This window comes from Cercospora kikuchii (assembly GCF_019650295.1).
Source record: "Cercospora kikuchii DNA, contig_00007, whole genome shotgun sequence".
NCBI classification, from domain to species: Eukaryota; Fungi; Ascomycota; class Dothideomycetes; order Mycosphaerellales; family Mycosphaerellaceae; genus Cercospora; species Cercospora kikuchii.
The window spans coordinates 1842124-1864596 of NW_025408588.1; the positions used below are offsets into that span (position 1 = coordinate 1842124).

Here is a 22473-nt window from a genome sequence, read left to right on the forward strand (position 1 = left end):
TCTGTCGATTCGTGACTGGCAACTGAAAGCAAAGCTGTTCGAAACTCCACCCGAAATCGGCAAATTCAGACGTCAACGCTCAAAGCAAATAAGTTTTCGATCAAAAAAGTAAAAGGTTGCCGCTCCAGGGGTATATTGAGCACTAATACAAATAGTCTCCTAATGACTGCAGAGAGCAGGACCTGAAAGACCATGGTCGTCGCCTAGTCGAGTTCAATGATCTCTTTCTTGACTCTCCCTTGGTTCTGATTGGGTCGCTGGCCATGCGTCGCCGGGACAGTCATCTGTCGAGCTGTGCTATCCTGCCCCGGCCTTATCTGATTTGGCGGCGGTCTTGCCTGGTTCCTCATCTGAGCTGGGGTGGGAGGCTTCTGCTGCGTCGGGGCCTGCGTCTGCGATGAATTCCGGCTCAGTGCAGGCTTCGTCTCAGGTAAGGGTGTTTCTGACTTGTCCAGCTTCTCCACAGCATTATTTGAACCATTGGTTGAGCTGAGCATGAAGTCATCCAATCTCTGCAGCATTGCGCGGAGGCCCTTGGCGTTCGAAGTGAAGCCACCTCTATTGTTGCCCATCCAGCCCTCTGTGGGAGAGCCAGCGTCCTTGCTGAGATCAGTGAGGGCTGTTGTGAAATCTGTTGGCAGTTTAATGCCATCCCTGTTCCAGACTGTCACCGTATACGACACGGTTTTGTTGCGAGTGTTCGGTTGATTGTTCCAATGTATCACTATTTTGAATCTGCAAGGAGCGAGTGGCGCGTGATAGACGAGTGAGTAGCTGAAGACATGATGCGAGTGTAGGGTCAAGGTCCGCTGCGCCGAGTGTTTCAATTCCAGCTCTGAAATTGCCTCCAGAAAAGGCTGCGATGCTGACATGGCGAATGTAAGGGAGAAGAATGGGTTGTCCGCCGCTCGGTTGTAGACCTCTTCCAAGTGCGTTCGAATTCGTTGATGAGGATTGCTCGAGCTGGGGCCCAACTTCAGCTCAGTACTTCCGCCCTTCTTTGAAAGTACCCCATTGTACTGCTGCGACGTGCCATATGTGAAGGCCAGTTTGCTCAAGCCGACAGCGGTGCAAGTATACTGGAGATGCCGCGCTGCAGACAACGCTGAGTCAAGATCGCGACACCGTTTGAGTAGGCGCGCAATTTCCTTGATGTACGACTGCCCAAACTGCGCTCGAAGTGACAATGCCAAGCCGCCAGATGCGTTCATAGCAACATCTCCGTTTCGGCTCTGCGTAGTGGTAAGATAGTCCTTTAAATGCTTCAGTTGACTGGACTCCAAGGTCAAACGTATATCGTGTCTTGACTCTTCACTACCATCATTATCATCGAGAAGCCCCTCATACACGATGCGAATCCATTCCGTGATGGCGAGCGGTTTGTAGGGTGCAAGCTCGGGCTTCTTCAGGTCTTGCTGCGACATGCGGATGTAGACCACTGTTGTCGCGCTCTCGTCACGTCTATCACCATCGAAAGTTAGCGAAGAAAGCCTTTCGAGGTGATATGGGATCTTATTTGCGCCAAGCTCTTGAACGAGCACTGCGAAAGATACCTCGGCCTCGCCCATGGTTTGAATGCGTGAGAGATCGGCTCGAGATAGCGCAGATGTTGTGACATCGAGGGGTCGTGCGTCCACAATAGACTTGATGATTCTGCCCTCTTCAACGAGTCTCGAATTGGTCTGCACCACCCACCACTTCTGACCAGCAAGACTGTAGGTAGTGCACAACGACCAATTTTCTCCCCAAGCTTCATTGCATGCGAATATGTCATGACGAACGATGTCCTGTCCAAACAACGCCCGGAAGTTCGGCTGCGGTCCAAAGCCACGGGGGTCAACAAGCTGCCACCGGGCAGATGCTGCCACTCTGCGCACTTTATCTTGCACAGCGCGGCATAGCAGTTGCGCAATGCTGGCCGAATTATCCGTGGATGGGTCGCGGTTGAGGTTTCGCTGTGCCGTGGCAGCATCTCTGGAAGACGGTGATATCGTCGCGAGGCCAGTAACTGGCTCGATGTTCACCGCTATAGGGTTGCGCAAGCCGGGGAGCGATAATGTGAGATTACATTCGTCGGCGCTAGAGTTTGAAGTGCTGAGTTGCGCGCGCACCTGTGACCGTGGCCCCGCGAGGGCTTGCAAACGATCGCTAATTGTGGAGAGCGACCACGATGCATGCTTAGCTGTGACTTGCGACAGTATGACATCTAGGTCGAGGTCGTCCCAGTCAACAAAAATCGCCTGGTCATGCACTTCTTGTCCCTGCCTGAACCACCGGACAGAGTGCTGCGACGTTGGCCTCCGTCTAGAATGCTTGCCTCTTGATTTGCCTGTGCTGATGCCAAACTCGATCCAGCTCTTCTTGCCTGCCTGGTCTTTCCAATACTGAATGGCCAGGACTCTTCGTTGAGTCTCAGTCACGAGGCAGTCGAACCACTTCTCGCGGAAGAGCTGCACTGATTGCGACTTGAGGACATTGATCTTGTGCGTCAACACAAAGTTATGCAGAAAATCATAGCATCCAAGTAGGCCCTTGGAACTGAGCGCTTCGTTCGTGTGGGCCTCCAGAGCGTTTCGCAAGAGATCATCTGTCAGCGCTGGAGCAGGCGTGAAGCTGAAACGCAGATCGATCAGGTAGAATTGAGACGAAGGTTCTTCGTCAGCAACTGATAGGTCAACTTCGAACTCTCCAGGCACGCGAAAGGTGGCTCTTCCATTTGCAATGGAGAAGTCGCGGAAATAGTGCGGTAAGTCCTCATGCAGATTGAGCCGGGTCGCAATGATCACGTTCATGTCCTGCAGGGTACTGGCGAGCTGCTTGGCAGTAAGCTTCGGAGGAGGAATGTAACCGAGGTCTGGCCATTTGGAAGGAGCTTTGCCGTTTGCCAATAGCTCCATTGCCCCTTCGATGTTCGGGTTGGGCATCTTTGCTCGAGCAACATCATGCTTGGTGATTCCAATGAAGCGCATGGCGTTGTCCTGGGATGCGATCTGAGAATCAAACCAAGCTTTGAGGTCTACCAGTTTGGCCATATCATGCTCGCTGCGCGCGAAGTCTGAAAGGATCAGAGCTTTGGTAAACCGGTCTCTCTGGTCACTGGCAAAGTCCATCAGAGCTTTCTTTCTGGCCAGACTCTCCTTGGAAGGGTCGAAGGTCTGTGGTACAACTCCGTTCGAAGCCGCAGACTGTGGAGGCGGCATATCGTTCATCTTGTTAAGTGTCGCGTTGAGGTCTCCAAAGCACTGTTGCGCAAGACGAGCCAGGAGAACGCCGAAGGGCTTGTTGTTCTCGGATGTGCGCCAGGATTGATCCAGTGGCGGAGGCGTAGAGGGCCTCGACATTGAAGTGCCTGCGCCATTCGAGTGTCCATTGTAAGTAGGTAGCGGCTCATTTTTGGCAGGCAGTCCGTTCGGCAGAGAGCCACTTAAGACTCCATTGGTATTGCCATTGGTATGAGCTGCTCCCTGCATCTGCGCGAGATCGCGCTTCTGCGAGACGTTTCCGGTCTGCGCCTGGCTTCTGTCTTTCTTGAGGTCTTGAGGTCCAACTGCTCCTTGCTGATTCATCATCAGCCGGCCGGGCATGTCCTCCCCGCCTGCTGCGGCACCAGCGCTGACTTCCAAATCGGTGCGCCTCACGCCAACTCCGCGCCCGTCACCACCTGAGGCCTCCGCTACCCTCCCAGGTTCACCTGCAGTTGCGTGCGCTATGATGGCAATCTCCTCCTTCACTTCAGGTCATTGCTGAGTCGATAGTTCCGCCGCGCCGCAATCGGACAATTGTGTCTGCAATGGCTCCGGATCCAGGGAGCAGTCCGTACTTGATGCTGGTAGAAAGGACGTGAAAGAGCGCGCGAATGGTAAGTTTGGCAATAGGTTCACAGTCGCGCCCGCTCGCAGTTGGTTGGGCGTGATGTCAGCGCAGTGGGTTAGATTGATCCGCGCGTGGCGTGAGCGCATGCACAAGCACCACGTGAGTTCCTGTTGATCGCGCGGTCGGTGGAGAAACGGTGAATGGCGCTGTCGTGGCGGCGAGGGTTGAAGGAGCGGCGAGGGCGAGTGCAATTGTTGTCTGGGAGTGTTGCGCTGGTCTGAGCGAGCATGCGCGGAAGCGGCAGCCGCGCGACGGGATGATCAGTGACGAAGGGCCGGGCCAGGGCAAGCGCGCCAAGCTTTGTGCATTTTGCCGACAAAGAGCGCCTCTTCCTTCGATGCACGAAGCGACTGCGATCGCCCAGATGCTAGGAACGCCTTCCACTTTCACAGAGTCCCAGAGCGGGCCGCCAGATGAGCACACATACTATAGTGTCTATCTTCATGTCTAGATGCTGCTCCTACGCAGAGCCTAGCGTGCGCGCCCTCTCCTAGGGCTCGATGCAGGTTGCATTCCCGAGCGCGACTACTGTGCTCTTCCAGGCTAGAGACAAAGGTGTTATGAGGCCAGACGATGCTTTGTTCTTCGTCAATCGTACAGCTCCCTCGAGTCGGTGGCTGCATAACAAGCGGCGAGCTTCGACGCAGCTTTTCTGCTGGCCTTCACGTCTCATCGGTATACCTTTGTGCAACACTATGGCCGTGGAAGCATACGGCTTCGACAGCAACCGTGACGACTTCCCTCAAACATGGCCGTATGGGTATGCAGCTTGCTGAGGGCAAGCCTGTTCGGCGCACCAAAAGCAGGCATCCCGTGGTCGCTCCCATCGTACGCAATCTCGAGCTAGCTTGGAGATCATGAGGCACATGGCCGGCGACCACACCATCTTAGTCTCCTCATGTCTTATCGCGATACGCCCGCCTGCACCGCACGAGACGTGCTGATCGAGCCTGCTGATCCTCCTTCACCTTCCCTCTCGTCCGCTCCGCTACCTGTTGCGTGACATAGGGGTCTGCAACGATGCCTGCGGAGCATGTCCCGTCGCTGCTGGAGCACTGAGGAAAGAGCAGCCGACAAGCGATGGTGCCGGACCCGCGTCGCCCGCCGACCTTCCGACCCCACGCCTCACGCGTCGAACAGCTGTACCATCAACAGCAACACCACGCGCATTCGGGCAGCGACTATTCTACCTTTGCAGAAGAGAGCTCATCGTCCCTCGACAAAGGCAAGCCGCCAGTCTCACGGCAGATCTCATTCCTATCAGAGTACGCCCACGACGCGGATGACGAGCGTTCAACCCCCTCGACCAGCTCCGAGCGGTCATCCTTTGACACCATAATGGGCCCTGGGGAGCCCGACGACGCGCCCGAGCCTTCGTATCCTGGTGAAGATACCAGGCCAACTTCTAATAAGGAGTTACTGGGCTTCTATACGTATTCATTCGCCGCCGAGGTGTTCGTCGTCTGCGGTCTCGGCGCTTTCATCCCTATAACCCTAGAGGATCTCGCGCGCGCTTCTTCAACCGCAGTGCTTGCGCATGATCACACCAAGTCATGCAAAGCCCAAGGTCTGGACAGACGGTCTTTGGTGGGCGTTGCCACTCTATTCGCTCGAGCAAGCAATGACAAGGCTAAAGGCGCACAATGCGTCTTCAAGATCCTGGGAATGGAGGTGAACACAGCTTCTTTTGCTATGTACACCTTCTCTCTGTCAGTACTTCTCCAAGCGCTCCTCGTGGTCACCATGTCTGGCGCAGCAGACCACGGCAAATATCGAAAGTCTCTCATGATCTCGTTTGCTGTCATCGGCGCAGTGGCGACCATGCTCTTCTTGCCCGTTACCCCAGGAGTATATTTGTTAGGCAGCATCTGGGCAATTATGGGAAATGTCTGCTTTGGAGCTTCATTCGTTCTGCTCAATTCGTTCTTGCCGCTGCTGGTCCGCTGGCATCCTTCAGTGCGACCAACGAGCAGGAGACAGATAAACGAACAGGATTGGGCGCACGAGCGCGAGGTGAGTCCTTCCTTCACAGACATTGCGTGCAGTGAGGATGCAGTTCCAAGCAGATGCAGGCGCGGTGCCGGCTGCTGATTTGCTCTTTAGTACAGCGAGGACAACTACCAGAGACCGGCGGACTCGTCCGAAATACTGGACTCCACTGCATCGCTGCTCCCAACAGATGGACACACTGAGCCGTATCCGCCCTCACAATCCACACCCTCGCCGCAGATGCAGCTCTCCACGAAGGTCTCATCATATGGCATCGGCATCGGCTATCTTGCAGCCGTGATCGTCCAGATCCTCTCGGTGTTTCTGCTCGCCTCTATGGGCGGCGACTTGTTCTCTCTGCGATTGGTCCTGTTCATGATCGGCACCTGGTGGCTATGCTTCACGATCCCAGCCGCATTCCTGATGCGACCAAGGCCAGGCCCACCTCTTTCCAAGGAAGCCGCAAGCAGGTCATGGACAGGGTACATTACCTACTCGTGGAAGAATCTCTACAAAACTATATCTCGAGCTCGGCGACTGAAAGACGTACTGCTCTTCTTAGCTGCTTGGTTCATGATTTCTGATGCCATCGCCACAGTATCTGGTACCGCCATCCTCTTCGCCAAAACCACACTCGGCATGGAATCGACAGCTCTCGCCATGATCAACGTCATTGTCACCATCTCTGGAATTTTTGGCGCCTTCACCTGGTCAAAAGTGTCGCGCATGATGCAATTGAAACCGTCACAGACCATCCTCACTTGCATCTGCCTCTTCGAAATCATTCCGCTGTACGGACTACTTGGTTACATCCCAGCCATCCAACGCTATGGCTCCTTTGGACTCCAGCAACAGTGGGAAATGTACCCATTGGGAGCGGTCTATGGCCTCGTCCTCGGCGGCTTGAGTTCTTACTGCCGGAGTCTCTATGGCGAATTGATTCCTCCTGGAAGCGAAGCCGCATTCTACGCACTCTATGCCATCACTGACAAAGGTAGTAGCGTCTTTGGCCCTGCCATAGTCGGCGCCATCACTGATGCTACTGGCGACATCCGTCCTGCTTTCTGGTTCTTGGCAGTTCTCATCGGTCTTCCGATACCATTGATGTTCTTGGTAAACGTGGAGCGTGGTAAGCTGGAGGGAGAGAAGTTGGCCCGGGAAACTCTTCCCGAAATCGATCCGACGCTGTTTGAGTCGACGACGGGAGCGGATTCCAGAAGTGTGGACGAGTATGAGGGTCGGGTTCATCGATAGCTGCTGAGCGTATATCCTGCGGTAGATTTAATATTCTTGCGACCATCCTCGTATTCTCTAGTTGTCTCATTAACCCAGAACGCGGTTCGTCTGTGCCTCCAGATATCCGCTCCATCCCAAGCCCTTCCAAAAATTCAGGCATCATTTACCGCCAAGCCCTGACCACGCCAGGCACCCATCCGGCCCGCACTCCGCCGCAAGCACACAAAAACTTCTCGCACTCCCTTTGCAAACCTTCTTCTTTTCTTCACTACATCAGTAGGTAACTACATGTTACTTAATCATGGCTTCGCTACGGCGACTTGCTGAGGGTTGTTTCTTGTTCTCGATGAACCTCCTTCCGTTCCCGGCCCTGTAGAGCAACGTTGCGTCCGTCTTTCCTACCAATCGCGTGGAATCCATATTTTCACTTTGGATCGGGGTTGTGGGATGGCCGCTATATACCTTTACTTTTTTGCTTCATCATGTTCACTGTTTGCAGGTGTGCAGGCGAAATGAGATGGAGATTTTTGGGAGATGATGGCGCTGGAGATGGAGATGGCCACTGCACTGCTTGCGCGCTGCAATTTTCTTCTCTACCTCAGATCGGCAGATGAGGGCCTTTCTTCTCTTGTCCTTGTTGCGTCCCTTCTGGTCTTTTCAGCTCATCACCCTTCGCAATGCCACCGCTATCGCTATCGAGCTTGGTCGAGGATCCTGTGCGCTGAGCTTCTGCTTGCTGCTGGCCGACATCTTGGTGTGGGTTCTCGACGTCGGATGTCGTGTCGGACTTCAGCTGGTCTTTGTTGCCGCGGCCTGCCACCACACCTGGGTCTTCTGAGTACTGTTCACGACCTTGAGCGGGTCTGGTATGAGCCAGTCGCGTCGAGATGGCTGGGAAGACGCGACGGCTCGATGAGAGGCCTGCGATGCTGTCAACGCAGGAGCTATGGACGAGATTCGGGAATTCTTACCACTTCGGCGTACACTTCGTGCTATGAATCTGCTCGACATTTTGAAATTGTTTGTACTGTAGGTTCAAACTCTACAGAAGATGAACTGGTTGGAAAGGGCGTCGTGTTGCGCGTATGCGAACGATACATCTTTCGCGTCATACATGCGATGATGCCTACTTTACATCATGACATGCCATCGCAGTCTCACTCCGAGCACTGACTGCTGCATTTCAAAGCTGTTCTTCAGTTACTGTATTGATGATCAAGGCTTTGAGAGTCATCTTTGTAACACCGGTTTGATAGTGCTTGAAATCGTGATAGCTGGAGCTGCATAACGTAAAGCACGAGCGAACCAAGATTGACAAAATGTTCAGCATTGGCAGGCTATCTATCTTGTATGCTTCTCCTCCTCCTTTAAAGGCTTGAATGCCATTTTATCTCTCGCACAATCCTCCAACCATCTCGTCGCTCTCACAAGTGGCATATCAACAAATCTATAGAATAAATGCGCCGTGCCCAACGATAGCGCCAGCATAATCGTCCAACCCACAGCCAACCCGAAACACCACATGGGGAGTGTCTCATGTCCAAAGAACTTCCAGATCTTTGGCTGCATAGCGAATCCTATCGAGTGCAGTAAAGGTCCATGGCAGAGGTAGAATGCAAACGAGACTTTTCCTAGATATTGTGGGATGGTAGAGCTTAAGATATTCTGTATTATAGGAAGTTGCTCGACGGACCAGAGGATAACGCTGGATGCCATGGCGTGCCAGAAGAATTGCTTATCCCAGTAATTGGTTGGAACGTAATATGCCATAGTCTTGAATCCGGGAGTCTTTCGAGCTTTGTTGTCAGGGAAGGAGAGGACGTATAGTGCGATGATGAAGATGAGCCATTTTAGCCCAGTCGTAGACTCACAGCATGGAGATTCGTCTTCAGGGTCGCTTTCGGTTGTTGGAAGCTCAGGAGTTTCTTCCTCCTTGCGGTGTGAGACCGCCTGATGAATATCCGCAACCAAGGCGCCTCCAGTGAAAGTCGCCACATCCCATCTGGCGTAACGCAGAGCAGCAGCTGTAACAAGAAAGGTCATTCCAAGTCTCCATCGCTGCTTAAGGCCCGCGCCAGCCAGCAACAAAATAAACAGCACCATCGAGCATCTGAACTCCGCGGGTATCGTCCAGGTATGCGGATCGTAATTCTCCCAATGAAAATTCCAGTCAAAAGGATTAGACCACCTCCACCACATAACACAATAATCCGCCCACTGAGCATCCCAGTTCATCTTTCGTGGTGGATGTTCTTCCGGCGTTCCCGTTAGTAGAGGGGTCTTCTGGAACTTGCGGCCTGCATCAAAGGCTCCCCAGTATGTAGCCACACAGACCATGCTCGTGGTTATAGTTGCTGGTAGGTACAGGCGGATCCAGCGCCTAACTGCCAGAGATGCCATTCGCGAAAAAGACTTGTCGGCTTGTCTGTCCCTCATCGCTTTGAGGAAACCGTAGCTCAGGACATATCCGGAGACCGCGAAGAAGAGTGTCACCATGGCTCGACCGCGAACTAAGAGACAGATAAATGGCCATTGGTGGATGTAAATGTTCCATCTGTCCGCTCCCCAGCCGTGTTTTGAGGTGTCAGTGTAAGGGTAGAGGAAATGAAAATTGAACACGATCAGGCATGCTATGCCTCGAAGGCCATCGTAGGAGGCGGTCCTAGAGATAGGTCGTGCTGGAGTAATGGTATCTGTTGACTGCGAGCTGCTTGAAAATCGGAAGTAATGTGAAGGCCTGATAATCCGCTTTAGGAACTGTTGTGAGCTTGCAATGGTCGTGCTCCAGGTGTTTTCAACGTTTATTGTGCCAGGTTCAGACTTTCTGTTAAGCATTGAATTAGCATGCCGCCATCTTAGACGTGGAGGGGTTCTACTTACTCGGCATCTGATGTAGTACATGGCCTCCAGTCTATACCATTGAGACTGGAAGAAGTACGTGATCGCATATTGCATGCGCTGTGAAGAAGTAAAATGGTCAAGCGAGAGAAAGATGAAGTCGCCTGTCAAAGGCGTGCAGTCGCACAGAAGTGCTCGAAAATGAGAAGTGTGAAAGATCAGGAGTCATGCGAGAGATAGCAAAATATGAAATGTGGTGAACGTTGATAGAGATATTCATGACTACGAGAAGAGAGGGAGTCTTACGCATAATGGTAGAACAGATGTTGCAAACTGTCGGCCACGAGCGCACGCGGCTAAGCAGGGGACGAAGCTGATTTGTATGGGTTGTAGACTGACGGCTTGCTCGGACCTCCAGTGTGATGCGGCTGGCACATGCTTGGTTTGTTTCAACTGTTTCGTCTGTCTGGAGAGTCCTGGTAGCTATTGATCTTGTCATGCTCTCAGCAGATCACTTGGCGTAGATAGCCTGGTGTGTGGGAAGCAATCATGAGTCGAGAGAGACATTGGGGGCAGATCGTAACAAAGTTATCCTTGCGACCGACATTGCAGCGCGGGCCTTGTCGTCGGCCGATGTAGGAACTTGTCTTGTCCGTCAGCAGAAGGTGCACGGTGGAAGCCCGGCTGCCGGAATAACCTTTCAAGAGCATGCTGGTTACTGTTGTGCTCGTTGCTTCACCCGGATAGGGCAGCGCATCGCGAGGGCTGCGGGTGGCCGCGCATGACATCTTGACAAGAAAACAGAGCAACGTCCAGCATGTGCCCAGGAAATGTTGTATGTAGTGCCAAGACACGAGTCGTCAATGGTCATCCGCAGCAGGGATTATCTACCGACGTTCCTGGAGAGAGACATCATACTGCAATGTGCATCATCAGCTGTTCGTAGTCAACCAATTGCTTGAGCAATATGGCCAGAGACAACGCGTCCCACAGCAACGAAAACATATTCTCGACTGTGACACAGTGAGAGGCATGCATCGATCACGCTGAGGTGTAATTAGCATCTGCGACTCTGGCGCGTCGATAATTGTCCAACTACTGTCTCAATGCTTTCCCAGGCTCTTACCCGAGGCGTCCAACACAGCTCGACTGAAGGTCGCGCTGAGCTTGCCCTCCTTCTCCATGGCTCTTTTCCTTTGCGCGGCTGTAATGCCGGCGCGATCTGTGACAGGAGCAGCATTCATGATGTTGTCAAACTCATCATCTTCATCTCCGATATCCGATCCAGATTCAGCATCAGAGTCTTCAGGCAAATCTAGCTTTTTCGTTTCAGAAGGTCGTTTTATGCGCTCAGGTTCGAGCTTCTGCTCTTCGGTCGCGGAAGGCTTCGAGGGATTTGAGAACGGTTTCGATGCTAGAACTCTTCTTCGCAGCTCTGCCATCTCTTCCTCATCGTCATCGTCTGAGGGCGGTAAACCATATGGATCACGTTCCTCTTCTTCGTCGGTACCATCTGTGTTGCCATGAACCTGCGCCTTCTCTCCAGGCTTGGGCCCACCAAGCTGTATGCCACCCAAACTACTGGCGTCGCTATCCTCATCCTCATCTTCGCTACCTTCCTCACTTCCATCATCCAGATCATTTCCCACAATCGGTTGTCTCCGATTCATGTTGCCGCCCTTCCAAGCATCTTCCTTATTGTTCTCCCGATCCTCGCGATCTTCTCTCCACTCATTCTCGATCTTCGCCAACCAATCCTCTTCTGCCTTCTTCACGCCTTCTTCGTCCTTTGCTTCTGCGTACCTTTGTAGCACCTCCTCATTGATGTCCAGGAACGACTGCCCATAGCTGAACGTAGAGAGGATCTGCTCTGCCCAATCGAGATGCCCGCAGATCGCGAATGTCGCAGCTAGTGCTTCCACACAGTTCAGCCTCCAGGGCTTGCCATAATTTGTGGGGTTCGCGGCAATCAGGTAAGGCAATAATCTAGGATTCGGTCCACCGATTCTGCTGAACGGGACTTCTTCGATGCGGTTCCAGCTCGCTTCGACGACGGCAGCTCCATACTGTTCTAATATCTCGCGATCAGAAGGATTGCATAACGTCTTTCCTTTCGGTGAGATGACGAGTCCTTGGTGCTTTTGGCCAACGTGCAGCTCACGCATCAGACCAAGGCGCATAAGCCGCTTGCCGGAGCAGCGTTTCGCGTCGCAGTGGTTGAGATCCCATGCTGCGGCTTTGTAGGGCGGGCGTTTGTGGGTGGTGCTGTCTGGGTTGTCGGGGTTCGTGTGCTGGGCGTATGTTTTGGGCCCGCCGCCGTGCTTGGACTTGGCGCCTTTGAAGTCTTTTTTGTGGCGGACCATTGTCGTGGTCGTCTGGGAAGACTGAGGAAAGCTGAAGCTGGACACGTGGTAGGATCGATCGGAATGTTCGATGGAGTAGGCAGAAGGTGTGGCGAGTAGAGAATTAGGTCAAAGCAAGAGTGTGGTGATTCATGTGAAAGTGAGGGTCATATTTCTGGTCGGTGACTTCATCGGCGGGCGCTGCTGTTCGGCCCCTCCCGAAGTGAACCCTTAGCTGTTGGCTGTGCACACAACGTGGCTTGGAGTGTGTAACAAGGCAGATGCTGCTGAAACTTGTCAATAGAATTGCCTTTGCGCTGAAGCTCTGAAACTGCCAAACTGTAGCTCGCGGCAACCCTTAGAGGCATTGCGCCTCTCCTCCAGCCAGCATGGAAGCTGCCTCCGCCCGCTACGCCGCCCGCGACCGCTTCGCATATCCCATGGAGCCCGCCGGGTCTCAGCTGCAGCGATACGTCCAGCAAGCCTGCTCACCCGAGAACTTCGAGCCCAATCTGGCCCTGTGCCTCGAGGTCGCCGATCTGATCAATGCGAAGAAGGGAGGAGCTCCGCGAGAAGCTGCCGTCGACATTGTTAAATACATCAATCACCGCAATCCCAATGTCTCCCTGCTGGCATTGTCGCTGCTGGACATCTGTGTCAAGAATTGCGGATACCCATTTCATCTTCAGATCTCTACCAAGGAATTCCTCAATGAGCTCGTGCGCCGCTTTCCAGAGCGCCCGCCCATCCGAACCACACGCGTACAGAACAGGATCCTGGAGCTGATTGAGGAATGGAGGAGGACGATATGCGAGACGAGCAAATACAAGGAAGATCTAGGCTTCATCCGGGACATGCACAGACTGCTGCACTACAAAGGCTACCAATTCCCGCAGATCAGTCGCGAGGATGCTGCGGTGCTCAATCCAAGCGACAACCTCAAGAGCGTGGAGGAGATGGAGGCGGAAGAGCAAGCGGCGCAGAGTGCAAAACTACAGGAGTTGATCCGACGAGGAACACCACACGATCTGCAAGAAGCTAACAAGCTGATGAAGGTCATGGCCGGGTACGACACACGGCACAAGACAGACTATAGGGCCAAAGCAGCGGAAGAGGTGGGCAAGATTCAGCAGAAGGCAAAGTTGCTAGAAGAGATGATGCAGGATGTCAAACCCGGGGAAAAGATTCAAGAAGGAGATGTTTTTGAGGAGCTGGCGAATTCCTTGGCTAGCGCACATCCCAAGATCCAGAAGATGTGCGAGCAGGAAAGTGAGGACCATGAGGCAGTGGCCAAGCTGTTTGAGATCAACGACTCAATACACCGGACGATTGAGCGATATAAGCTGATCAAGAAGGGCGATGTGGAAGCCGCGAATGCCATTCCAAAGGGCACATTGGGCGTCAGTGGAGCTGGTGTGAAGCAAGGCGGTGGAGGGGAGCTGTCTTTGATCGATTTTGGTGGGCCAGAGGATGCTGAACCAGCCGAGCCGTCCACGACAGCCGAGTCATCTTCTGCACCGGCCGCACCTAAGCAAACGGGCAACGCTCTAGAGGACGATCTACTCGGACTGAATATGGGCGATGGCAACTATGGCTCAGGCGGAGGCATCTCTCTTGGCGGAGCACCGAATGGCAATGTCGATATTATGGCCCAATTCAACCAGCCGCAAGCGGCCAACTCGATCTTCAACACGCAACAAAAACCCGCTCCGCCACAGGCTACTTCTCCTCCGGCTCAGTCATCGAATTTCAACCTCTTCAGCTCTTTCCCGTCCAATTCCCAGCCACCTTCAAAACCAGCGACACCGATACCCGCATCCTTGCAACAACACCAAGCGAAGAGGTCCGATCCATTTGCAGCTTTATCTACACCTCCACGGCAATCTTCCCCATTTCAACAGACTCCCGCCAAAGCACCGGCACCCTCGTCATCATCAGGTGTCGACCTGTTGGGCATGGGAAGCAGCAACGGCACGTCAGCACCGGCCGCACCAGCTCAGGACGACGAATGGGAATTCGCTTCCGCGCTGCCAGACCAATCCGCCGAAATCACAGTCACCAACAGTTCTATCAAGACCGTCTTCGCTGTGTCCCGTCCCAATGACACCGAAATCCTCATTCAAAGCCGAATATCTAATTCTACTGCACAGCCTGTCGCGGATTTGACATTTCAATTAGCTGTAACAAAGGTAAGCAGCGACTCCGTATCTGCCACATACCTGTCACTAATCTCTATTCTTTCTAGGGTCTAACTCTCAAGCTGGAACCCCAATCTAGTCGCAACCTGGCACCAAATCAGCAGAACGGTATCACACAGACGATCCGCTTACAGGGTGCAGAGCGAGGGAAAGGAATGGGCGTCAAGATGCGATGGAGAGCAAGTTATTCTGTTGGAGGGCAGCAGAAGAACGAGCAGGGTGAAATAAATGGTTTGGGAGTGTCATAAGAGAAGTTGAGGAGGACAGATGGACAGGTAGATAGAGAAAATGCTGACTTGGTGGTCTGTCTCTACCATTTGCATCAGCTGCTGCCACTACCAGTCTTCCACGCTGTTCGCACTGCTTTGAACCACGATCTTGAGGCGCTTGAACGAGGGGGGAAGTGGATGAGATGAGAGGATGAACTTGTGTGGAAGTTCACAGCAACGTCGTGAGATTCCCTCGTCGTCCAACACAATTTGGTAGTCTGTTTCTAATCTTTATAGCAGTCACCGTCGCAACTTGCCATCGATGCTGTGTGCACTGCTATGGGACACCATTCTGAGTTGCTTGAGCAACGATAGGGGCCAATGAGATTGGAGAGCTCGCTTGTGTTCGAGTTCACAAATATTTGTGACACTTAATTTTCGTGTATCCACTATTTGATCATTTATTTCTGATTGATGCTGCAGTTGCTATCAGAGCCTGCCGTCGATGCTATTGGCACTTAGACTGATCTTGCTTTCTGAGACTTCCGAACAGCAGGGAGAACTAATAAGAGGAGACCGAGAACTTGTACCAAAACTCACCAATTTCACTCATGATCTTATGATCTGCTTCTGAGCTATGTTCGGTCTGGCGTCGGATGACAACGTCAATGTGATTCCCATTGTGAAGTCGCGTCGAAAGAGAAGCATCAATGCCATACACATCTGCCAGAGTGAGATGGAGAACTCAAGTGAAGTGTCTGCATAGCCCTTGCGATTTCGGCATCAACTTGATGATCCATCTTCAAGGCTGCCTAGACCTACTTCAGGGAGTACTCATCATGATGGGAGCTTTGACGCATATCAGTAGTCGAGAGGCTGGGGCGGCTAGTATAGCTGCCAAGACAGAATGGGGAATGCGTGACAAGTATATCAAATCGTCGGGAGATACAATATATCCCTAAGGCCGTCACTGCACGTGCGATATACCTACAAAGGTCAATCAAGCATTTAGAGAAGCTTGTATTCCATTTGCTGAGCATTGAGGTGCATTGAGAGATTAGAAAGCTTGAACGTCCGATGTATTCCAGCTCACCTACTATGGAACGTTAGTCATTATTTATCTACGACAACATAATCTTTCTCCAAAGCATGGTCTTCCTGCTAGCAAAAGTGGATTGATCTGTCAGCTGCATTGTTCTGGAGAAGTAATCGAAGACCTTATTTGACATCAACACAACCATGTTTTATGAGAGCGAATGGGAGATGTGTTCTGATGGAAGATCTATCCACACAGCAATGAGATGAGGGGACGAGCCATGCCTCTTCATCATGCTGTTGTGTGCTGACTATGTGGAGACAACCTTCCGGGCATTCCCAGAATCGGTGTCAGTAGAATGAAATCACTTGATCTACCACATTCGTCGAAGCTCGGCCAAAAGTTAGGTCTTGTATGGCTACGCAACTGTTGTGCTCAGGACAGGTCACATTCTGGAAGTGGTGCTATCCGGATTGCTTGCATTGCCCTGAGCGTTAGCATTGATCGTCACGTTGGGATGGAGGTCTGAAGACTAAGTGAGAAAATTGGTGCGAAGTTGATCTCCAATGCGATGCTGGTTAATCATTCATTTCTAACCGTGTTTGCCAGCTCTATGTCATGCCATACCTGCTGTTTCTATACGTCTGCTTTTCCATGCGCTTTTTGATGCCCCCTGATTTCGAGGCATCAATGTGGCATTGCATCGTACAATCAGGCCCACCCGTGCGTTACCCACTCAGCCCTGAACCACTTGCACGTGCCACAGCTTTGCTCGCTCACCCATCTGCCCTGCACCTCATGCTCAATCCTCCGACCGCGAGCATTCGTGGTCTTCGCCCAGTTCGTACTCCGCATGGCAGTTAACGCACTCGACGAGATACTATCCCGCCAAGGCCTCCTGCGCATGCGTAGCAGCGCCCACATCGCTCATGTCTCCGTATCCAGAAGGCGCAGTTCCAGTGTTGGTTGGGCCGAATGGTCGAGCTTGCTGCGCTTGGATATCGGCAGAGTCATCGGTCTGCGTCATCTCAGGCCCTTGCTCTGCCTGTAGTTGGTGACCATCTGGGCGCGCATGAGCATCGTGGGCTGGCACAGCCGTGGAAGCTGGCGCTACCACGTCGTCCAAGTCGGGATTGGGAGACACACGCCAGTCAAACTCTTGGTTGAGGTCTGACGGCACGTGTGGCGCGGTAGAAGGATGACGCTCGGCAATGGAGTCGTTCGTGCGGCTCGTAGGCGAAAATGGGGGCTCAAAGCCATTGTGCTGGTTCGAAGGACGCAAGAGATGTTGCGGTACACCATCAGTCCGAGCAGTTGTTGCACCACGGAAGCCCGTGTCTCCATGACCTTGCCTCTGAACGCCTGGCAAGCGGCTACCTGCTTGATAGCTCTGAGCATGCCAAGGCTGTTGGAGGGCAGGCTGCGGGATGTAGTGCGAGCCGCTGCCACCAGCTTGCTGCTGTGGCTCAGCAACTCCTGGCCAGTTTGGCGTTGTCGTGTGCGGAAAGGTAAAAGGATCATCTCCAGCACCAGTCGCAGCATTGCCTGTCCAGTGATCACTGCCCCAAATGCTTGGTACTGCAGGTGGGTTATAGGCAGGGTCGCCAGGTATGTTCGATAGAGCGGCCAACCCAGCCGCACGAGAGGGTGGTTGAGTCGGGGCACCACTACCGCCATATACGTTTGAGCTCGCATAGCTCGAGCCGCGCCATGGTGGAGGTGATGAAGCTTGGGCTGGTTGAAGAGCATTCTCGTGCCCATATAAGCCTGAGCGGGGCAGAGGGTTGGGCCGGAAAGCAGCATATTGGTGTCTGGCGCCAGGTCTTGGCAAGGGGGTGTTGCCATTATGACCGATGGCAGATAGTCCGCCCTGGGAGAAGTTCGAGTCTTGTTGACTCGAAGGTGCTTGCAACACAGGAAGACGTCGAGCTCTAGCGGCTTCTTGTGTGCGGGTTGGCGTACTCGCCTGGTCGTAGGAAAGACCTGGACTCGTGGTGTCAGGCTGTCGAGCTGCGTTTGCTGACGTAGAAGTCGGCATTGCCGACTCTGCTTCTCGTTGCCGCTCGACTTCTTCGCGCTGCGCCGGATTGAGGAAGTCTGGGTACGCATCGGTAGGTAAACGGTGCTCGTAGCCGTAGCTCGAGCCCCTGGCAGTCGGCCCGCCTGACTCGCTGCCGAAGCTGGTCATTCCCATACGCTTCTGCTGGCTTTTTGTCAACGGCGGCAGGGCGGCTGGCCTCGTTGGCGTTGCTATTGGCAAGGTGGGTGCCGGCCGAGGAGTTGCTGACCCATTCTGTGGTGCAGCTGATGGTGTAGCCGGGGCAGCGAATGCTGGCACTGGTGCTGCTGCACTCGAGACGTTGGTGGTGTCGTCTGAGCTCTCGGAAACATTCGAGTAGGTCCTCTTCTTGGGCGCCATGACGTCTGTGATTGCAGGGAAGAAAGAAGAGGATGTGTTATGCGTAGTGCGATGTTGCGTGTGGAGTGTCAAAGTCGGCGGCCAAAACGTTGATATGTGTATACAAGAAGTCGAGGTTCGATCCAATGTTCGAATATAAGAGGTTTGTGCGATTGCTCGAGGGCTGCTGTTCACTGGCCCCACAGTTACCCGCAGTCGAAGCAGAACGGGAAGTGAATGGCAAAGCTTGTATGTTTGCTGCTCCCGGTTCACCAGAATTGTGGTGTACTTTGTAACGCTTGCTGGAGAGAAGTGAGCGATGGTACGGGGCTTCGGCTGCGTCTTGATTCCGAGAGCTCATAGTGTACCTGCGGAACTTAGGTACTACACACTGAGACTCGCGAGGACTCGATCAAGCAAGTGAATGTTGAAGCCAGACGGGGAAAGCATGCTGGGACAGGACTATGCCAGTGCCCTCGGCCATGTTCACCAATGGGCCGCTCCGAATGACTTCTGATGAGTTGGTGTCTAAGTCCCGCGAAGACGCAGCTGAGAGCCTTTGTCAGAGTGTTGCATATCTCAGACTAAGCAGTGTTGAGAAGGCGGACCTGTCTATTCAAGGACCTGAGGGCTCTAGCGCCCTTAATAAGACGATCTCGAATGTTTGCTGGGGCTCCCAATCCATTGCTGTCGTGTTTTTGCGCCTTTATTTTGGTTGAATTACCACAAAGCGGTGGCTTGCTCTGCGATCGACACGATGAGGCACAGCCACGCGCCATGAAAAACATGGAAGCCACTGGTAGTTCCATAGACACTTCGACTGGGGTCGACTGCTTCTGTGTTGTGGAAAATCTCCATTTCATCAGCTCTGCGAAGCTGATCGTCCGAGCGGCGGAAGTCTCTCGCGCGTGGGCGGCAGAGCATTACTGCAACATACTCTAATGCTCATCGAACTCTTAGGCCCCGACTGCGCAGCATACTCGCCGCAAAAGGTAAGCTCTGAGCATCCAAACAACACGTAATGAGTGACTTGAACCGTATGCAAATATGACCGCGTCAATCGGTCCGCGGGTCCAGTAGTTGAATGCATCGAGATAACGACAAAAGCTGATCGCAAGCCTTTTGTGACAGGCCTCTTTTGCAGTGGCAACAAGACAACAGTCCTATCGCAGCGTGCGCACGTTAGGTGGAAGCTTGGGCATGATATCAGACTGGTTCAATCGAATCAAATGTCGCTGGGTGGTTGGACCCAAAAATGTCAGCTTCCCAATCATCCCTGCTTGCTTTACCAAATACTGCTGACTCGACCATGAAGTTTCTTCGGTCCTCGCCCAGCTGGCGAGGCGTCAATAGATTAGGTCGTCCGGCGAGCCACGTGTCTTCTAGATCCCGCGCGTACGGCCGGCCATCTCGATGGTGCTCATAGTTGACAATTTGCACTCCATCTAGAAGCAGGTTCTCGCCAGCCCACTCGGCTAAGCGCTGCGAGTTCCCGAGGAACAGATTGTCCAGCAACAGCAGTTTTCTGAGTGTGCCGCGCATGGTGATCAAGAAAGTCTTGATACCGTGCTGCGTGAAGGACCATCCACGGAGTTCCAAATGCTTCAGTGCTGTAAAACGTACAGGGAAAAGCACGTTTGCGAGAAATGCAGCACCTCTCTGGATGGCAATGGGGTCGAGGTCCATGATCTCCGAGTTCAACGCCGACGCTAAAAGACCGCCGTCTTCGCATGTCAGTTCGAGGCACGTTAGTCTGTTCGAGCAAGCTCTGAGGAGCGGGCCAACAAAAGTATCATGCCGACAGTACTTGGTGAACTCAGTTGGAGACTCTCCTGCAATTCGGCCTTGCATGATATGTAAGGGCAGTTGCAACGACTTGAGCGATGCAAGTTTTTCGAAAGGATCGTCGTCACTGAGTAGAAGCTCGAAGTTTGTGTCGAAGGCAACAGCAGGTCTGTATCCGAAAATGCCGTCAAAATTGCTGTGCATCTCCGAATATGAACAGTAAGGATGACCTCCGATGGAAATGCTCTGCAATTCTCCACGGGAACGACAGCAGCACATCTCGAGGATGAAGACAAAGTCGGACCAAGGCGTCTCCCACTCAGTCTCGATGCCACGGACAGTAGGCGCTAGCATGTTGCCGAAAAGGCGGAATCGCAAGCTATCGACAGTTTCGTCGGCGCGAGCCAGGTTGCGCCAGTCCCCCATGCGAACATGGCGCAGTTTTGGTAGCTTGCAGAAAATCAACTCGAACAGGAATTTCGCGAGGTTACTTTCGTGAATGTAGCATTGGGCCTCCCATGCCAGACTGTACTGATAGAGACCTTGGTAGTAGAATGCCTGTGGATCCCTATCGCCCATGAAGGCGTCGCCCAGTATGACTTCTATATCCGGCGTGGGCATCATGTGTCTGATTCGTGCCGGCATATTCTCTTTCATGCGGCACCACAAGTCGATATATGCGTCTTCCATGCTTGAAATGTCGTCGTCCGAGAATGTTTCCTCCGAATTGCGAACTAGCTCTGCGTAGACCGCAGGGTTTTGGACCTTTTCCTCGTCGTAAAAGCTAGCATCATACAGAAGGCTGGTCACATGCTTGCTGAAGTATGGATGCTCCATAATATCGAATAGTCGAGCTATGGTCTCAACACGTGCCGCATATACCACCTCAGTAATAAGGAAAGGCGAGCTATGCTCACGGAAGCCACGACACACTAGACGATAGCTCGCTATGTCTGCGCGCGTGCTTAAAAAGGAGAAAATCCTGGTGAGTAGCTCTGCTGGGAGAGCAGAGACTGGAGAGGGACCTGGCGTTCCTGCGTCCACCATAACTTCCAGTGTCCGGCGTTCGTTGGCACCTTTGAGCTCGGAAATCTCGTGCCTGGCATCTGCCAGCTCGGCTTTGAGGCGTTCAATCTCTATCTCGTGCTCAGATCGGAAGCCGTTAACAATATTTCGAGCGTGGCGGAGAACCGGGACCTTAGACGTAACGACAGACTCCGACGGCCGAGGTCCGCGATTTTGCTCAATGACAGGGGTTCCGGTCAGCCAACGTATTCGACTGCCAAATTCCTTGCTCGTGTTTCTCCTATTCTTCACTAATGCTCGGGCTGCGCTGATGGACTTGCAGATAAGTAGTTGCTCGACAAAATCGCTTTGCTCTTGACTGCCGTGTTGAGGAGCACTGTGATAGATATCGTTCCGGAGGACTTCCGCCTCTTCCAAGGCGTTGTTATCGAAAAATGGGACCACATCTGGCGTCTTCGCATCTGCGAAGAACAGTGAGCGGTGGCTAGAGACCCTGAGTCGCTTTAGGAGTGGGAAGCTGTTTTGGAGCATCAACAGATCGTCAAAGCCATCAAGGTGATGCAAATGGATAGAGTGAACCGATTCCACCTGACGCTGTGTGAGCACGCGGCCCGCGAATTGCTTTGCTGCATAACAAGAGGTGAAGTCGAATATATACTGCTCATAGGGAATCTTGAAAGCTTCGACATAGATCTTTCGGCACACTTGGAACAATTGAAGATGAAGCGATGTTTCATGATGCAGTTTGGCAGCACCGTCAGGTTTCGTAGGACCGGCGTGCTCCTGGTGTCGTGCCAAAACTTCCTGGCATTTGTCACATTCTTCGCGTATGTGTTCGTTTAGGGGTCGTGTCCGAAGATATTCTCCATATTCGCATAGGAGGACAAACTCGCCAGGCTGGAAATCGTGAAGTGGTCGCAGGCATCGAACATGTCGCTCCTCGTGATCCTCCCAGTATCCACCCAACCAAGAGTAGTGCATTGAGTCGTCATCGATCTCTTGCGGGGATAAGCCGTACCGCTTACTGAGTCCATAGACCCGTTCCCAGTCATTATTGATGCAGATAGAGTACGAGCTCTTTCGATATTCTCGCGCTTTCTTGATGATCGTGCGGCCACGATCATCAACACCAGCATGTCGATCCGTGAGGCCACTATAACAAGGCATCCAGCTGTCTGCAGAAGTGCATTCGCGAGAAACTATGTGGATGTTCCCACTGCCGAAGACGTAGCCGTATATCTTGATACGTATCGCCAGAGGGAGGCGAAAGAACAAAGCAGACAGCTGGGGATTCGCATCTTCTGAGTTGACATTTGCCTCTTCGGGTCGCATAGCTGGGGTCCCTTTCAAGCAGCGGAGCCTATCGTCCAGATAAGACGCCATAGTCAATCTCAAGACAAGTATCGTCGGTTGCTGCAGATGTCATGCAAGAAGATGGCTACCAGTACGAGGAGGTCGTTTCCGACGCGTGAGGTTTGACGCGCGCGTTGGCCAAGGATCGCGAACCTCGAGACGGGGTTGTCGGAGTCAATTCACGTCATCA

General features: G+C 53.0%; 8 protein-coding genes across 8 annotated transcripts; 2 read left to right on the forward strand and 6 right to left on the reverse strand.

Moving 5' to 3' along the window:
* Window positions 1-203: 203 nt before the first annotated feature.
* On the reverse strand, window positions 204-3584 carry CKM354_001081700 (uncharacterized protein; the record flags this gene model as incomplete). The annotated part of the gene is made up of 1 exon (XM_044806284.1): window positions 204-3584. The coding sequence occupies one exon, from the start codon at window positions 3582-3584 to the stop codon at window positions 204-206; it is 3381 nt and encodes a 1126-aa protein (XP_044662219.1).
* Window positions 3585-4953: 1369 nt separating this feature from the next.
* CKM354_001081800 (uncharacterized protein) lies at window positions 4954-7116 on the forward strand (the record flags this gene model as incomplete). The annotated part of the gene is made up of 2 exons (XM_044806285.1): window positions 4954-5886; window positions 5977-7116. 2 exons carry the CDS (start codon window positions 4954-4956, stop codon window positions 7114-7116), a joined length of 2073 nt encoding a protein of 690 aa, XP_044662220.1.
* Window positions 7117-7696: 580 nt separating this feature from the next.
* CKM354_001081900 (uncharacterized protein) lies at window positions 7697-8109 on the reverse strand (the record flags this gene model as incomplete). The annotated part of the gene is made up of 2 exons (XM_044806286.1): window positions 7697-8019; window positions 8070-8109. The coding sequence occupies 2 exons, from the start codon at window positions 8107-8109 to the stop codon at window positions 7697-7699; spliced, it is 363 nt and encodes a 120-aa protein (XP_044662221.1).
* Window positions 8110-8439: 330 nt separating this feature from the next.
* CKM354_001082000 (uncharacterized protein) lies at window positions 8440-10046 on the reverse strand (the record flags this gene model as incomplete). Its single annotated transcript, XM_044806287.1, has 2 exons — window positions 8440-9922; window positions 9979-10046. The coding sequence occupies 2 exons, from the start codon at window positions 10044-10046 to the stop codon at window positions 8440-8442; spliced, it is 1551 nt and encodes a 516-aa protein (XP_044662222.1).
* Window positions 10047-11039: 993 nt separating this feature from the next.
* CKM354_001082100 (ribosome biogenesis protein TSR3) lies at window positions 11040-12299 on the reverse strand (the record flags this gene model as incomplete). The annotated part of the gene is made up of 1 exon (XM_044806288.1): window positions 11040-12299. One exon carries the CDS (start codon window positions 12297-12299, stop codon window positions 11040-11042), a length of 1260 nt encoding a protein of 419 aa, XP_044662223.1.
* A 368-nt stretch (window positions 12300-12667) lies between these two features.
* CKM354_001082200 (uncharacterized protein) lies at window positions 12668-14724 on the forward strand (the record flags this gene model as incomplete). The annotated part of the gene is made up of 2 exons (XM_044806289.1): window positions 12668-14467; window positions 14524-14724. The coding sequence occupies 2 exons, from the start codon at window positions 12668-12670 to the stop codon at window positions 14722-14724; spliced, it is 2001 nt and encodes a 666-aa protein (XP_044662224.1).
* Window positions 14725-16601: 1877 nt separating this feature from the next.
* Window positions 16602-18140, reverse strand: CKM354_001082300 (uncharacterized protein; the record flags this gene model as incomplete). Its single annotated transcript, XM_044806290.1, has 1 exon — window positions 16602-18140. The coding sequence occupies one exon, from the start codon at window positions 18138-18140 to the stop codon at window positions 16602-16604; it is 1539 nt and encodes a 512-aa protein (XP_044662225.1).
* A 1185-nt stretch (window positions 18141-19325) lies between these two features.
* Window positions 19326-22313, reverse strand: CKM354_001082400 (uncharacterized protein; the record flags this gene model as incomplete). Its single annotated transcript, XM_044806291.1, has 1 exon — window positions 19326-22313. The coding sequence occupies one exon, from the start codon at window positions 22311-22313 to the stop codon at window positions 19326-19328; it is 2988 nt and encodes a 995-aa protein (XP_044662226.1).
* Between the last annotated feature and the right edge of the window lie 160 nt (window positions 22314-22473).